General features: G+C 33.4%; 1 protein-coding gene across 7 annotated transcripts in view; it reads right to left on the bottom strand.

The window, feature by feature from the left end:
* Positions 1-17,128, bottom strand: part of Znf638 (zinc finger protein 638) — a 143,089-nt gene that overhangs the window by 45,951 nt on the left and 80,010 nt on the right. For 6 of the 7 annotated variants that reach the window (XM_063229573.1, XM_063229572.1, XM_063229575.1 and 3 more), the window contains exons 3-10: positions 16,638-16,699; positions 11,919-11,957; positions 11,143-11,447; positions 9,555-9,829; positions 7,064-7,210; positions 5,834-5,953; positions 2,071-2,129; positions 1,210-1,262 (exon numbers count right to left, since the gene is read on the bottom strand). In XM_063229573.1, the coding sequence (XP_063085643.1) occupies positions 1,210-1,262; positions 2,071-2,129; positions 5,834-5,953; positions 7,064-7,210; positions 9,555-9,829; positions 11,143-11,447; positions 11,919-11,957; positions 16,638-16,699 (1,060 nt within the window). The remainder of the gene's footprint in view (positions 1-1,209; positions 1,263-2,070; positions 2,130-5,833; positions 5,954-7,063; positions 7,211-9,554; positions 9,830-11,142; positions 11,448-11,918; positions 11,958-16,637; positions 16,700-17,128) is intronic. The other variant, XM_063229578.1, reaches the window with a different exon arrangement.

Below are 17,128 nucleotides of genomic sequence, written 5' to 3'. Positions count from 1 at the left end.
CAATTTTTATCAATTTTACAGTAAGAATGCAGTATACCTTAGCCAAGCTTAGCCAATAATGAAGTAAATAAACCTTAATGTCTCCCTCCATGGACTTTAAAAATGGGTTTTATGAATTGTTTAATGGAAAAAGCAAAGGACAGCATAGAAACCAAATTTATCTTCAAAGAATCAGTCTTTCAAACAATACACTTTGGGAAATGCTATTAGTGGAGTGAAAATTAGAAAATTTCCTAATGTAAATACACTCCGTAGAATGATTATCAATGGTACTACCATTTCCTTGAGTGCGTGCAGTAATCCACTATTTCTATAAATTACCTATTCACATATGTATCTAACTTAAAATCCCAGTCACAATTACTATCTTCCAGAAGTCATCCGTAATACCCCCACTAACTTCCAATACTTCAATACTTTAGGCAACTAAACATTATTGGCGAAAGGAGATTATTTCATACAATCTAATATTCCTGTCACTTGATTAGCAGTTAGTACCTCAACATACTATCTTACTCTCAACATAATCCAAAACAACACTATATATCTGCCATCCAAAAGAGCACATACAAAATAAAATTTAACTTTCTAAATATATTTTATGTCTGTTATATTTTAGATTTCCTGCCTTGTCTTCATTATAAAGGTGTTTATTCTTAGCATCAAGAGAGTATGTTCTGGTAGCAAATTTTCTATCTTTCTAATCCTAAGTGGATTGAGGGGAAAAAAAAAAAACCCTCAGTTTATTAAAGTTGTATACAAAATTCATTTAGCTAGATTCAAAATAAAGATCTGAAGTATTTCCCTGAGTGTTAAGAAACAACTTTCAGCACACAAACATGGTAGGTAACATGTATTATTTATTCTTACTTTTGAGCTCTCAGCTAATGTTCAGTATCACAGGGGACAAGACAAGTGATTTTACCATATTCTTTGTTTCACTTTGTGAGTTTACTGAGAATAGATGGATGAAATACTATAAAACTAAACACAGAAAAAAACAACTATTATCCAATAGGCATTTTACATGCATTCTCTCATAGAGTCCTTATACAGTATTTACTCCAGAAATTCTGTAATTACATAGTATTAACTACTTAATACAATTAAAGCATAATAATGTCTGTCTTCCTAGCACCATCTTGTACGACGTTTTTATGAAACTGACAAAATATACTCATTTTGGAGGAATACTAAAAGATAACTTACCAGTAGAAGTTGAAGTAACAATTTCAACAGTTTTTGAAGTATCTGTATCTTTTCTGTTTAAAAGAAAACAAACAAAAATTGGCCTTAACTTTCTAGGCTCCATAAAGATTCTAAATATGCAATGTTTAAATTTTTAAATTCACAAATTCAATTGGTGTTGATGGGAGTGTAGACTGGTAGAATCACTGTGGAAATCACTGTGGAGATTCCTCAAAAACCTAGGATTAGAGGTTCTATTGAACCCAGATATTCATTCCCCTTCTGGGTATTTTCCCAGGAGAATTGAAGATATCATACCATAGTGATATATATACACTCATGTTTATAGCTGCACAATTTGTAATAGTTAGATCTTGGATGCAATCCAAAGGCCCATCAATTGAGGAATGGATAAAAAAGATGTGATATTTTATACAATGGAATATTACTTAGCCATAAAGAACAATAAACGAGGCTTTTATAAGTAAATGAACCAGAAATGATACTTGCAAGTGAAATAAATCAGACTTGCATGTATAAAAAAAGTTCAGCTGGAACAATGTCCGATTTAAACTATAGTTATGATGATTAAAAAATGCAAGGTTTTTTGGCTTTTGTTTGTATCTTATGGTACTGGGATTAAATCTAAAGTCTTATACTGAGTCATACTTTCAGCCACTCCTATTTTTAATTGCCTTTTTTTAAACTTTTGAGATAAGAGTCTCACTGAGTTGCTGGATTAGAATTATATTTGTGATCCTCCTGCCTTAGCCTCTCCAACTAGCTAGGATTACAAGTATGTAATCCTCATGCTCCCCTCCCAATGCAGTTAAAATTTCTCAATTCGTATGTATATTAATTCCAAATCATGGAATCACTTACTTTAATGCAGTTGTAGATGACTTCTTTGAATCTGAAGTTTTCTTCTTCATCTCTTTGTTCTATGAAGGAAAAATATTTTAAATAAAGTTTCAGCTTTCTCCCAACCATAAAAGTTAGAAAACAAAAGCATAAAGAATTAACAAATATAAACATGTAAAATCTTCCTACTTTGAAGTATATACAAATAACTGCAGATAGATACATCCTCTAATCTGTAAACGTATAGAATAATTTTATATCCTACCTTTTACCACTCATGTACTTTTTACCATTAGCTTTCAAAAACACAATTTTTTTTGTAGCGCTCTGACATTTCAGATTGCTATGATCCTGATCCAATCAACCAGAGTAGATTACTTGCTTTGATTACTACAATTGTGTCAGGAAGTCTCTTTACTTCTGTTCTTTCCTTTTATATCACTCTCTATTGACAACATAAAATCAGATGGAACCAGCCATTCCTACACAGAAAACTTTTCATCACACTATAGAAAAAGCCAGTACCCCTTCTCTATGTAGTATACATTCCAGCTCTTCAGTGGATGAATGGAATTACAGATATTAAATCCTATATGTAATACAATTATTTCTATACCTATACATCTATGATAGTTTATAAATTAAGCACAATAACAATAAAATTAAAGTATAAACATTAAAATTAAAGAGTATGGTTTCTCAAAGTATCTTAGCACTTTTACTTTTTCACTTATAGCACTTTCAAGTTTCTCTTTGGTGCGTACGAAGTGCCAGCTTTACTACTTTTGCACTCTGGGGTTATAATTAAGTAAAATAAGTGTCACTTGAACAGAAACTGTGGTACATCAAGAATCACTGAGGAGACAGAGACTACTATCAAGTGACCAATGTGCAAGTTAACATATACAGCATAGATACGAGGCACAAAGAAATCCTCAGAATGAAGAAGGTCACCTGAAAATTTTTGTAACACCTCTCAATGACACACAACTTAAAACTTATGAATTATTTATGCCTGGAATGTTCCATTTAATATCTCTGGACCACAGTGGACCATAGGACTCTAACATTGCAGAAAGTGAATCCAAAAATAAGGAAGAGCTACACTGGCTGAAAGAATGTACACTTTATGCTCCACTTGCCACCCTTAAGCCACCAAGTATCTTGCTGTACTCTTCAATCTGCAGCACCAAACAGCCTTCATACTCCTTAAACAAGCTACACAGGTATGGAACTCAGTATTTGACAGCTATTGTTCCTTCTGTCTGAAATGCTCTCAACCTAACATATGGCTTGATCCCTCACCTCGTACAAGCATTTGGTCAAATATCACTGAGCTGTTCCCCAACTACCTTATTAAAAGTTGCATGGTTACTTATTGCCCAGTTAAGAGAACTTCTATTCCACTTCTCTGGTATTTCTCACAGTACACTTGTTGCCAAGGGACATGTCTATACTTTTTTTTTTTTGGTTTCTTTTTGGTCCTTTCTCTACCTATTTAAGTGCAATTCTATAGAGACCAGGAACTTTATTTAATATTCTATCCCAGTGTCCAAAATCTTGCTTGGTAATTAGTGAACATTCAGTAAACATTTGTTAAATGGACCTGAATTTCATAATTATTCTACGTAATTTTGTATTTTCTATTCTTTTTTTGGGGGGGGGTGTCTCACTATGCAGTTCAGGCTGGCCTTGAGCTCACTTTGTAGCCCAGGCTTGTCTCAAACTTGCAAGGATCCTCCCACCTCAGCCTCCCAAGTGTTGGGATTACAGGCGTGAGCCACCACGCCCGGCTCTCTGTGGGTACTGGGGACTGAACTCACAACCTCATGCTTGCCAGGCAGGCACTTATGCCGCTGAGCTAAATCCCCGGCCCCATATTTTTTATTCTTTTTGGGCATTCCTGCCATTTTCTTTTACTGTATATAAGAGATTTTAAACCAAATGTCTCCTTCACCTCAGTGATTTAGAAGATATTTAACCATCTATTTTTATTCTAACAGTTACTTTCAATTAAAAAAATTAAACTACTAATTTCCTCTGTGTAAGTTAAAATAATTAGCCCTCATTTCCTTTGGCTACATTCTAATTTTTGCTCTCATTTCTTTTTTTCCCTTTTGATTCTAACAATCAAAATCAGGACCTCAAACTTGTCAGACAAGCACTGTGCCACTGAGCTATATCCCCAACCTATATTCCAATTTTTGATGATCTATTTTAGACTAAAACTATCCCTTCTTGACAGGCATGGTGGTGCATATTTGTAATCCTAAGACTTGGGAGGCTTACACAGATAGACTGCTAGGAGTTTGAGCCCAGTGTGCACTAAACAGCGAGAAAACCAAAAACCAAACCAAACCAAAAAATCCTTTCTTGGTAATTCTAATCAGTATTTTATGCAATTTTGTTAATATATTAGTTGGGTTTTACTAAGTTAAAAATGGCTTCACATTTTATAACATTTAATTCTCCATTTAAAGCTCTTCATTTTACATTAATGATTCAGAAAATATGTAAGTAAAATAACTTTATGAGCACAAACACTTCTGAAAACACTGCCCTAACATTTGTATTTCATTGAAACAGATGTACTGAATTACGATGAGTCAGAATCTTTTTCGAACACAATCCTGAGGACATACTGCTTAGCTACCTACCTAATACCAGACTATTTCTTTGCATAGTTTCTGCCTAGTTTGCTACAAGTTTTCCTCCACAACTACAAAGCAAAACATCTCCATCAGTATTTGAGTGATACTCTCTTTCTGGAATTCTAGTTACACACAGACTGGGTTTCTTACATGTATGTAACATGCATTTCCTTTTATCAGTTTCAGCATAGCCTTCTCTAATAGACTGTAAGATGTATGTGAAACCAAATCTATACTGTTCATCACAGCATCTTCTGCAAACACTACAATGCCAGACACCTAACAGATACTTAACAAATAGTTTTTTAAATTAAACTCTTCTGAATTTGGATCATGTCTTTCCTTTTATCTCCTTACTATACTTACTAGATTTTCCATAATCCTCAAATGTTCACCCCTACCCAACATTACTGCAATCATCTACACAAAGAAAAACTTATGGGAAATTTTAAGTAGCTCCATAGATATTATCTATGAACATGTACATTAAAGCAAAGAAAACAGTAAAGACTGAGTTCATAAATGTTGAGACTAAGAAACAAAGGGCCCAGAACACTATACCATCTATAACTTTTGTTTCATATAGAGTTTCAAAACAGGCAAAACTCAATTATGGCTTTAGAAATCAAGTTAGAGATTACTGTGGCAGAAGGATGGGTTTTAGGACCAGAGAGAAGTAGGTAAGGGACTTTTAGGATACTGTCAATATGGTAAGTTTCACAAATGTTTGCTAACTTGTGTTATATATATTTAAGTATAGTCTACCAAGAGATGAGAGCAGGGCTAAAAAGAATCAAGATATGCTACATACATATTCCAGCTTCCCAAAATGAATATAATTATGTACTGCAAACATGTATTAATAAACATTTTTAAAATATATAAATTAAGATCAATAAACCATCCAAACAAAAGTATATTTTCCTAGTGCTGTCACTTAATACTACTGGTAGTACTATATAGATAAGTCTGTGCATATATAAAGAAGTTTCTAATTTCAGTGTGTTTGAATTACCCACATATGACCAAGCTAACCTAACATTTATGTCTCATGCACTTTTCTGCAGGTTTGCCATACTTTTAAAAAACTTAAAATAACAAAATAAAGTATCTAGGATCTAAATCCATTTTACCTGTACTTTTTTCTTTCCTGGAACAGACACTTTCACACTTTTTCCTTTTATCAGAAGAGGTACTGTATCAACATTCTTGATGACTGAGGTAACTGCTTTTAATTCCATTTCCAAGTAAGCCTGAAATAAAATTTATTTCTTTTAAAGCAAAAATTTATCTTTATAGTCCCAACATTTGACAATGGGCTTAATTCCTTGTTAAAGAGCATAAAACTATGAAATTGCCTGAAAACCTGGTACCTTTTGCCTCTTTTAGTTTTACTAAAGTGCAATTCAATTAAAGATATTTTCACGCATGAAATTTTAAATCTTAAAGAACTTTCTAGAATTACTTTCCTTTTTTTGATGCTGGTATTAAATGTGGGCTTTGTGCATGCTCTGACATAGTAAGACTTTCTATATAATTACCAAGAAAGAAAAAAGGATACAGTAGTTCATGGCAAGTTCATGGAACAGAAGGAACTAGGAAGGCAGGGCTAACTGAACAACAGCAAAGAAGCTAGGGTTTGTTCTAGCTTGTTGTAAGTCTAACCTTTTTAAAGTTTCTTACAATAAAGATTACACTACTACTCAGCTCCTTGACTTAACTCACAACTTTATGTTCTACTTAATACAAAGCTGCTCATCATTCTAAACTTTATTGGGAATGGTAGCATGCATGTGTAATGCCAGCACTTTGGGAGACTGAAGAAGGAAGATCGTGAAGACAATACGTTCAAACACAGCCTGGGCAACTTAACAAGACCACTCTCCAAGTTTCAAAATTAAAAAGTGGGGAGGGGGCTTGAATATGTAGCTCAGTGTAGCCTGAGTTCATCCCCCAGTATCATAAAAAAAAAAAGTTTATCATGAGAGCAACAGGAACACAGCCCAAATGCAACAATACTTACCTTACATACAAGGGGAAATCAGTTACTTTAGTGTAAACCTTACTGTTGTAAACTATAACACACCATCTATTTTTGTAAACAATTGTTGGAACATAGCTGTTTGCTCATTTATGTATCACCTATAGCTGCTTTTATATTATACAGATATTTATTGTCCTTCCTTTTACACAAACATTTACCAATCCCTTAGGATCTTGTTTATTCAAATTCAAACCTTACTCAGCTCTTAATGAACAAGTTACACATCTAGGACAAGCAGCTAAGAGACTCAACAACCGTTTACAAAAATCACTAAATCAACAGCTTTGCACAAACTTTTAGAATGGACTCAGTAACTGACCTCCTTTCTGTATGGAACAATCAGGACATCTGTAACTTTTCCAAATGGCTGAAATACTTTTCTAATGTCTTCTTCAGTACAGCCATCCTCTGGTAATTCAGATACAAGAAGAACTGAACCATAACGTAAAGATTGCTCTTTTCGAAGCTAGTATGATAGGGAAAGAAAATTAAAAATAAACCACACAAGCTACAAAGTATAACAATAAAAATTTCCTATGTAATTTCTTCTATTATTTTTTAATAGATCTTTTCAATGCTTAACACAATTCATCGAAATTTCAAAATTATTACATGCTAAAGAGAAATGATTCAAATTTTAACCAAACACTGATAATGAGTTTATAGGTGCTCTTTTCTGATTACAATCATCTTATAACACACAAGACCTATGGAACAGTTCAAGGCTATCAAAGATTATTTTTTTACATGAATCTGTATGGTCTATCATGCATTAAGCCAAAATTTATAGTTCTGTTAATTCTGTGTTCTAATAACTGAAAAGAATAGCACTGTTTCTGGCTGCCATGAGGTGAGCACTCATCTTCCACTATACCCTCTACCATGACTTTCTGCTCAGAACAAGCTCACCATACACCGACCCCTCCATAATCCTGAACCAAAGTAAACTTCTTCTTTAATTTGAAGGTGTCCAGTATTTTGTCCCAAAGAAGGAAAATGACTGACAAATAGGCTTTTTTTACTTATAAAGGTAGCCTGAACAGTTATAAGTGATAATATAAATCTTAGCAATTCACCAAAGAAACCCATAAATATTTCTAGCAAAAGCTTTTATGGTGACTCATATAATCTATTTTGAGTCATGCCATCATCACTGAATAACCACTTAAGACAGCGAGAGACAGAATAATCATACAGGTGAAGCATAGGCAAAAGCTGATGTCTTGCTTTTGGGTATCCTTCTAAATATCTGACGGATTTTTGGTGTGTGTGAGAAACACAGTTAAAAAAATCAGGTTTTAGTGATAATGACTTAGTAGTACTTAAAAAAGATCTTTGGGAAGAACGAAGTCAGTCTGGACGGAAAGGATTAAAGCACTTTAAACCAATCATTAGTTCTGGTGCAGAATAAAAAAGTAGAGTCATTTACTAAAAGACACACATTAACTTGGAAGGTATCTAGAGTTACAGTGAAAACCAACAATATATTTTAAAAATTTCAAAATCTGAACTAATCTTTTAAAATACAACATTTCTTCAAAATTTCTTTAAGTGGAAAATAAATTATATTCACTATGGCAGCTAAAAATGCAAAATGGTCTTTCATAATTATATTTTGTATTTCTGTATCTATAAAATCAACTTAAAATGAATCTTAACCATAAACCAAATATTAAAATATAAAAAGTCCAAAAATATAAAAAAGAAATGGGTACACTTGAAAATATTCATATATAATATAAAATCTGAATAAACTACAATAGCAAATTTACCACTTATGTTACAAATTAATTGAGGGGAAAAAAGCTTCACTGTTATCACCTTGAAGTCTTGAAACAAAAATTAAAAGAATTTTAGTCTGTATTCCCAACTACTCAGGAGACTGGGGATCTTAGAAGGGTCACAAGTTTGAAGCCAGCCTGGACAACTAGCAAGACTCTATGGCAAATAGAAAGGGCAGGGGACATAGTTCAGTGATACAGCACAACTGAATTCAATTCTCAAAACCACACAAACAAAACACTCAACATCATCCTTCCCCCCAAAAAATCCTTTATAAGTTTTCATCAGACTAATTCAAACTTCTCTCTTCAAAATAACTGCCTATACTCAACATTTTTCTCAATGCTCTTCAAAATTCTGTAATTACAGTGAATATTATAAACTTGTCTTCAAATATAACCTCTTTGAGGAAAGGGATAGTAGCTGAAAATTCTCAATGTAATTAGATGAATTTGAAAGCAATTTACACCTAAGTAACTTGAACACTTTTAAAGTGTTCAAGTTCACTAAACATTTGATAGCCATGCCTATTCTGGAGTTATCTTGATGGTAGTCTTAGAATGAGTTGGAATAAGTTAACAGTAATTTAATAAAATATATAATTAGTCAAAATACATCAATAAAGAAAAAAAGACTATATTATTATTATAAGAGAATGACTTTTGAACCGCACCTCAGAAAGCATCAAAACAATTACCAGTTCTCAATAGAGATCCACTTTTGTAATTCACTAACAGATTATAGAGCCTCATTAATGCTACGTACTACCTTAACTTTCCCAGACAGCAAAAACTCATTATAATGAGCTGCTTGAGAAGATAACCAAAAACTTTTGTAAACTATCACAGTAATCTCTTAAGATTTTGAATTTTTAATTATTATATTCATAACAAACCTATAAAAATTTCCCATTAAAATAATTTCACAAGTTCAAATGTATTAGAAATGTGAAATAAGAAAATTCAAACAATTGTTTTCAATTTATCAAAAGAAAACACATGGACACTTGAACTGATAAAATTACTGACCTTATGCTGGATAGAAGCAGCTTTATCAGACATCTGTTTACTTTCTGATAAACCATCATCTTCAAGATTCTTTGATTTACGAATAGAATGTCCTCCTAAATTTGCATCACTCTTTGTAGAGGCTGTGGATTTAACTGACTGCTTTGTTCCACTTACAATTTTAGGCTTTTGTGCTGGTGAGTGCCCTTTATCAACTGCTTCAAGATGCTTCTGTTTATTAGATTCTGCTCCATGTCCAGATCGTTGTACTACATCTTCTAATGCTTTTTTTCTATCTAGTAAAAAACACATACATACAACTTCAACTTAAAAGATCTATCTAGTGACATGAAAAAAATTAGTATTTATCACAATCCTCAGACATTAGGAAATAGATATGCATTGACACACAAAAATTTTACTGATCAATGTTCATGCAAAAGGCTTTTATATCCAATTGTTTATTTAATGATCTCCTCTTATATTAGTCATCCTCAAATTTTTTTGGTTGCAGACCCTCCTTCCACTTTTGAGACCTAAAAGGGTTTGTGTGCCATTTGAAATTTACCATATTAAAAGTTACAATGGAATTTTAGAACTATTAATTCAATTAACAAACTTCCATGTTAAATGAGGTTTTTTGTTCACTTGATTTGTTTTGAGCAGGGTACTCCCTATGTAGTTTGGACTGGTCCTGAATTTACCATGTAGCCCAGGCTGGCCTTGAACTGATAGCCATCTGCCTGCCTCAGCCTCCTGAGTGCTGGGATGGTGCAGGCGTGGTGGCTCATGCCTATAATCCCAGCACTCAGGAGGCTGAGGTGGGAGGATCATCGCGAATTCGGGACCAGCCTGGGCTACAAAGTGAGCTCAAAGCCAGCCTGAACTGCATAGCGAGATGCCACCTCAAAAAAAAAGACCAAAAAAAAAAAAGTTTTATTCCCAAAACAAAATTAGTAACAATACTAGTAGCACTGTACTTTTTTTCCCCAAATACCTTAATGCTGGGCTTAAAAGGAGATACTAAATTTCCCTTGCCTGAGTCTACATTCAACAGGCTGGATACACTATTTTGGTTAAAAGCATAAAGAAAATTCAGCCTCACTTAAAAATGTAGCCGGAAAGTAAAGGACCTCATGGAAGTTTCAAAAGATCCTGTGAACCCCTAGGAGGCCCTGAACCACACTGAGAACAGCTGCTTTATATATTTACAAATACTTCCTCTTATATCAATCTTTTACAATAAAGTAAAAGATTTCTTCAAAGTACTTTATAAGCACCAGTGAAAGTTTCTTTCATTGTATAACTTAAATATATACAAACCACTTCTAGAAGTCATTAAATCAGTATTAAGAGACAAGTGAAAAATATGAATCATTCCTTAAGATTTTAAGTATCTTAAGCTTACAATTAATTATTAAGGTCAACGATATTTTTATGTCCTTGGTTTTTAAACTTCATATTGGTGGATAGATAATTCTCATACTTGGATGTGGTAGCAATTTTAAATTTAATAAAACAGAACATTTTATTCTTAAAAATCCAAACAAATGAACTGAGGCAATTTAATTTAAATAAGTAGAATATTGCTTCATGGCCATAAGTATACCTGATGATCTCACTGATCTCCTTGATGTCCTCTCAGGGCTAACTGATCGATAGCATCTTGAACCACCTCTAAATGGATTTCTAATTCGATATGGTGAACGAGACCTGGATCTAGATCTGGATCTGAATCTAGAAATAAAACGATGACAAATTCTTGGACTTCGACTTCTTGGTCTATATGGGTAACGTATTGGGCTTCGTGATCGATGGAATCTGTGACTTGAGCTAGATCGCCTAGAATGCCTAGGACTGGGAGAATGAGAACGTCGTCTTGGAGTTTCATTTTCTTTTCTATTACTCTCATTTCTACAAAATAGAAAAAAAAAGATTCAGCAATTTAATTAAATTTGCATTATGGTAAATGACAGAAATATCTTCTTAAAACTAGTATCAAACTCAGTAATAAGTATTTACTTAAAATAACAAAATCTACTTGTTATAATTCAATCTTATAGGTGTGGAAGAAACAATCAGAACACATTGTCAGCCCTCCAGTTTCTTGAACCTCTCTCTAGTTTACAAATACTATCATCAATGTCTCAGGTTTTTCCCTGTATCAATTATATTTTACAAGTATTAAGTTATGTATAAAATTTAGGCGATGCTTTGTACCTACACTGGGTAAGTAAGGAAACATTTGTAGAGATATCTACATTTGCCCAGTGTTCAAAAATAAAAAATGGTAAAAGCAGGACACAATTCAAACTAACATTTTAAAAAATTAACTGCTTATACTTAAAATCATGTTTTCATAATAATATTATTAAAAAACATTACCTTCTTGATGGGAGGATCTCTGGATTCCAATCAGGATATCTATTTTAAAAATAAATAATATGAACAAAGTTAAAATAAAAACTAGAAAGCTCAATTTTACCTATACTGTATCAGGACTACTCAAAACCTGAGTATACATGGTGATTTAATAGTTCAGTGAAATACGAAAATTTTTTTGGAAGTAAACTAATTTTACACTGTATGACTTCAAGGCTGGCCTGGCATACATAATAAGACCCTGTCTCAAAAAACAGAACGCTAAAAAAAAAAAAAGCATAGGAAAGAATAGTCTTAGTAGCAACATGAAAGCAAAAATGGCAGCAAATTCTTTCATTTAGCAAGAAATCAAAACTTTTAGTAAAGTTAAGTGATTCTTCTTGTTGCTATTTGCCTCAGACTAATGTTAATGAGTTAACAGGTCTCAACTCCCATTTTCCTTACCTGGTTCTATTATAAAAACTAAAAGTAAATATGTTATTTTCTCAACCTGCCTTGAACATAGCAAGGGTCATGTTTTAACCAGTGAAACATAGGTCAAAAATGACTAGAAGAATTCTCAAAAATTGCTCTGTTCCTTTTGTTTTGAGAGTATATATTGTTGCCTTTAAAGAACCTTTTTTGTTAGTTCGTTTTGTTTTGAAACGGTCTTGCCATGTACTGCAATATAATAGCCCAGGCTGGCCTCAAACTCACAGTGATCTTCCTGACTCAGCCTAGAAACTTCTAATAATAAGCTGATAGATCATATTAAGACAAAGCAGTTAACTTTAATCTAATGTATACATCACTCACTAGCAATGATTTCAAATATATGGGTAATTCTGTTTTATACGCTCACAAATTTTTAAAAATTTTCATTATTCTGGACCTTCCAGGAAGATAAATTCTTAGTCTTACAAATAATATTCAAAAGCAAGATCTTTGGAATCAACGAAACTAAAGTTAGGTATAAGTATTGTTATTTTAAGGCTCTGTAATTTTAAACCAGGTATTTAGTATGCACAAATCTTGTTTTCTCACATTTTGGAAAATGGTTGTCAACCCATAAAAATTACTAGGTTTTCAGCTCACTCTGATTAATGGTTCACAAGTGCTGGAGGACTTCTATTAAAGAGCTGGTAAAAATGTTTTAAATCATCACTAGGTTGTCTGTTCACATACTCTTATCTTCACAGCCCAAGGGCAAAGGATAAAGCATACATACTATTCTGCAAGTACTGTTGCAATCACCCAAAATACTGCCTTAGTCAAAATTATGTTTTACGAGCCGGGCATGGTGGCTCACACCTGTAATCCCAGTGCTTGGGAGGCTGAGGCAAAAGGACCATCATAAGTTAAGGGGTAGCCTAGCCTACAAAATTATTTCAATGCCAACTGGAACTACATATTGTGACTATGTCTCAAAAAAGAAAAGATTTGTCACAAAAATGTCCAACCTAAATTTAAGATCCGAGAACAGCAAAATATAGAATGTGAGACATACTACAAGATAGATTTCCTGAACCTGAAAGAAGAGAGGGAGGGACAGACAGAGGGAGGAAGGAAACTCCAAAGGGAGGGAGGCAGGGAGACAGGTAGACAATCACAGAGTAGACTATTCTAGATTAAAAGACAACACATAAATCTTAACTGGAGTCTGTGGATGGAACAGGTAGAGACAGTTATAAAAGACATTTTGGAAAACATGGAAAATTCTGAATCTGGCCTATATATTAATCTTAAATATGTTGTATTGTGATCATGTAGAAAGCTTTACTTTTTGGAGACAAATGTTGAGTTCAGGAGTAAGATGTCAATGTCTATAAATCAGAGAAAATATATAGATAAAATTAAATGCAGCAAATATTAATGTGACTAAATACACATAAAATATAAGTACTGTCCCTTGAATTTTTTGTGGCTTAGAACTTTTACAGAGTTAACATGTTTGTTTGTTTTTTTTATTTTTTATTTTTTAAGAGTGCTGTGTTAAGTAGTTCAGGCTAGGCTTGAACTCACTATGTAGCTCAGGCTGACCTCTTAAATCACAGCAATCCACCTACCTCAGCCTGTCATGTGCTGGGGTTACAGGGTGTGTTACCATGTCTGGCTAAGACCAGAATTAACATGCTAAAAAGAAAACATACCAAGGTCCATGAATTAAGAGTAGTTTTGTTATTTGCCATATAAAAATGAAGAAATTTTCTCTTTGTACCTTAGTTTCTTCACTGGTAAAAATCAAGAATAATTTTATTTATACATCTCAGATGGTTTTAAAGATTATATCAATTATGTAAAACCTTTAGAATGTCTAGCACGTAACAGGCATAGTATGACTTTACTACTGAAATTCTGGTGCACTGTTATCTTAACTATCACCTGTGTTATAATCAAGAAAAAGTAAATAAAGAGAAAGAGAAAGAGAAGGAAAAGAGCTTAAATCTTAGGAAAAGAAATAATCTAAATCTAGGGTCTGGGAATATAGCTCAGTGGCACAGAGTGAGGTCATGAGTTTAATTTCTGTTAAAAAAATCTAAATGTGCATCAATACACGAATAAATAGATTAAGGGATACTAACTCAATGGAATTCAATATAGTTTCTTTTTGTTTTTCTGGTACCAGGGATTGAATTCACGACCTCGCTCTTGCCAAGGAGGCCCTTATGCTGCTAAGCTAAATTCCCAGCCTGCAACAGAATATAGCTTTAAAAAATAAAAATAAAAACCCTAAGCACTAAATCAAATCTAATTTTTTGTCAGGTGTGGTGGCACATGCTGGTAATTCCAGCACTCAACAGGCCGAGGGAGGAAGACCCTGGTAAGACAAGAACCAGCCTGAGCTATATAGTAAAGTGCAAGGCCAGCTGAGCTACACATTGAGTTCAAAGCCAGCCTGAACTATTCAGCGAGACATTGTCTCAGAAACCCAAAACTAAACAAATCTAATTTTTAAATTTTATTTTTGGGGTGGAGAGAAAGCCATAAAGGAAGGATATTACTCAACAGCATACAACCAGGATAAGATTTAAAAAAAAAAGCCAAATGGGAGCATTAAAATGGCAAGCATGGAAAACATATGCTTCAAAATCAGGATCCTTTGTGTTGGGGAGAAAAAAAGAAAGAAAGGTTCATCTCACAGGTATATGCTGTTCATTGTAATAAATGGAACTCCATAAAGCTAGAATTCTCTTACTTGCACAAATGATTAAAGCAAATAACTCCTACCTAAAACCCTAGTGAAAAATTAAGACGCTATACTGTGTACCTGTAAAAAAAACAAGGCTAGGAGAGATTCTCCACTTATAGTGGTAGTAAGCCATATGCATTCAAGCAATAAACTATCTCCCTATATCTGCACAGCATTGTATATACAGAACCAAATCCCAATTTCTTTTTTTATATCTTTTTTTTTGGTCTTTTTCCTTTTCATCGGTACCGGGATTCAAACTCAGGACTGCCTGCTTGCAAGGCAGGCGCTTATGCCGCTGAGCTAGATCCCCAGCCCCCAAATCCCAATTTCTTATTTTAGTCTATGTGATTCAGCTAGCGATTATCCCACTTTCATTTCGGGTAGTACTGAACGTAACAACTAGAGTATCCTGTTCTCACAGCCTGAGACTGACTTAACTGACTTAACAATGAACATCATCCAATTCAATGTGAACTAAAGAGTTAAATCAAGAACTAATACAGGGCAAAACTCCTGGACCTACAGATTGCATAACTCCAAAAGTGTAAAGTTCATTTTGCAATGTACTTGTGCTCTTATGAGGCCAATGCAGAAGATAATAGCCAAGAAATGGAAATATTTTTGACAATGACTTTCTTATGAGCACTAATTCAGTTGTTCCTGAAACTAGAACCATACCCAAAGATTCTGAGGTAAAGGTGCTAATAAATTCCCTTCCTTTAAAAGTTATTTTGAGTTGAGTTTCATCATTTATGACTGGAAGAGTTCTGAATAACATCAAAAACTATCTGTACAAGAACATGGTACTTCCATCAAGTTCCATGGCACATGAAACATGATCATAGTCTCGTGATCAGCAAATGTTCAATGATGCTGAGAGAAACACAATTTAATTTTATGTTATTCCTAAGGATACGGAAAATGCTGTTACAATCACAATTTTTACCTCAATGGCTAGTAGTGAAGTTTCATAACTGCCTTGTCATAAAAGAAGGAAAAAGAAGAGCTGAATTAATGTTCACTTAAGTCTTTGTTTTATTTTTGAGACAGGGTCTTGCTATGTAGTACAGGGTGGCCTTGAACTCATGGTGATCTTCCTGCCTCAGTCTCCCAAATGCTAGGATTATTGCTGTATGTCACTATGCCTGGTTTAAAATTTATTCTGAAAACAAAACCAGAGTAGAGTTCCAGATTAGAAATTAGGTACTGGTGCATAGATTGGCTAGTTCTGAGTTTTGAGAAAATGAGGTGAAGTGAGAAGGTTTTCTGGGAAAGGCAAACCAATAAACAAAAAATTGATTACACACACACACATAAATATTTTTAAAACCTAGTGGAAATTAAGTTAGAAGAAAGAGGAAAGGATCATACTACATTCTGTCTTTTTAGAAAAATATTAAGTATACTTCTATAAAACTAATATTTTAAGTAGGTAATAGCTTTAAAAAATATTTTTCTACAAAGCACTGTACTTAAGGTATTTAAATACTGTGCCTGAATATTAACTATTTTGTAAACCTGCCACTTATAGAAAAGAAAAATCTTCTTACTGTTGACGTAACTGTCGACAGCTCTCAATGTGAGTAGATGTGTTTTGATGTTGAATCCAATCCTGTTATGAAAGGAGAAAAGTGTTCAAATCAGAATACTTTCCATACTGACTAAAGAATTAGGCCTTTTTAAATGATAAAATCTTAAAAAAAAGTTAAGTTTAATTATCAGTAACATTTGACTTGCTAAAATTTTCACAAACATTAAAGGCCTCCAACAAATGCACTTAATTCACTGATCCCATTTTAAAATGTTTTAGCATAAAAAGTTTTTTTAAAAAATCATACCCATGGACACTCAAATTTTTATATACACATATTTTTAATATATATTTTCACGCTTGGAGGAAATAAAGCATAGTTCAAAAAGTAACATCCCAAATATAAGAACTTTCCAGAGAATATCAAAATTCTATAATCAAATGGTATCTTCAAAATACAGTATCTCCATTACTTATACCCTCTAAATTTCAAGCTAAGATCAACAACCA

This window comes from Cavia porcellus, unplaced genomic scaffold (assembly GCF_034190915.1).
Source record: "Cavia porcellus strain 051 isolate PalLab524CR breed Dunkin Hartley unplaced genomic scaffold, mCavPor4.1 scaffold_18, whole genome shotgun sequence".
NCBI lineage: Eukaryota > Metazoa > Chordata > Mammalia > Rodentia > Caviidae > Cavia > Cavia porcellus.
The sequence above is the reverse complement of the archived record's forward strand: the minus strand, read 5'-3'. Positions and strand labels throughout refer to the sequence as shown.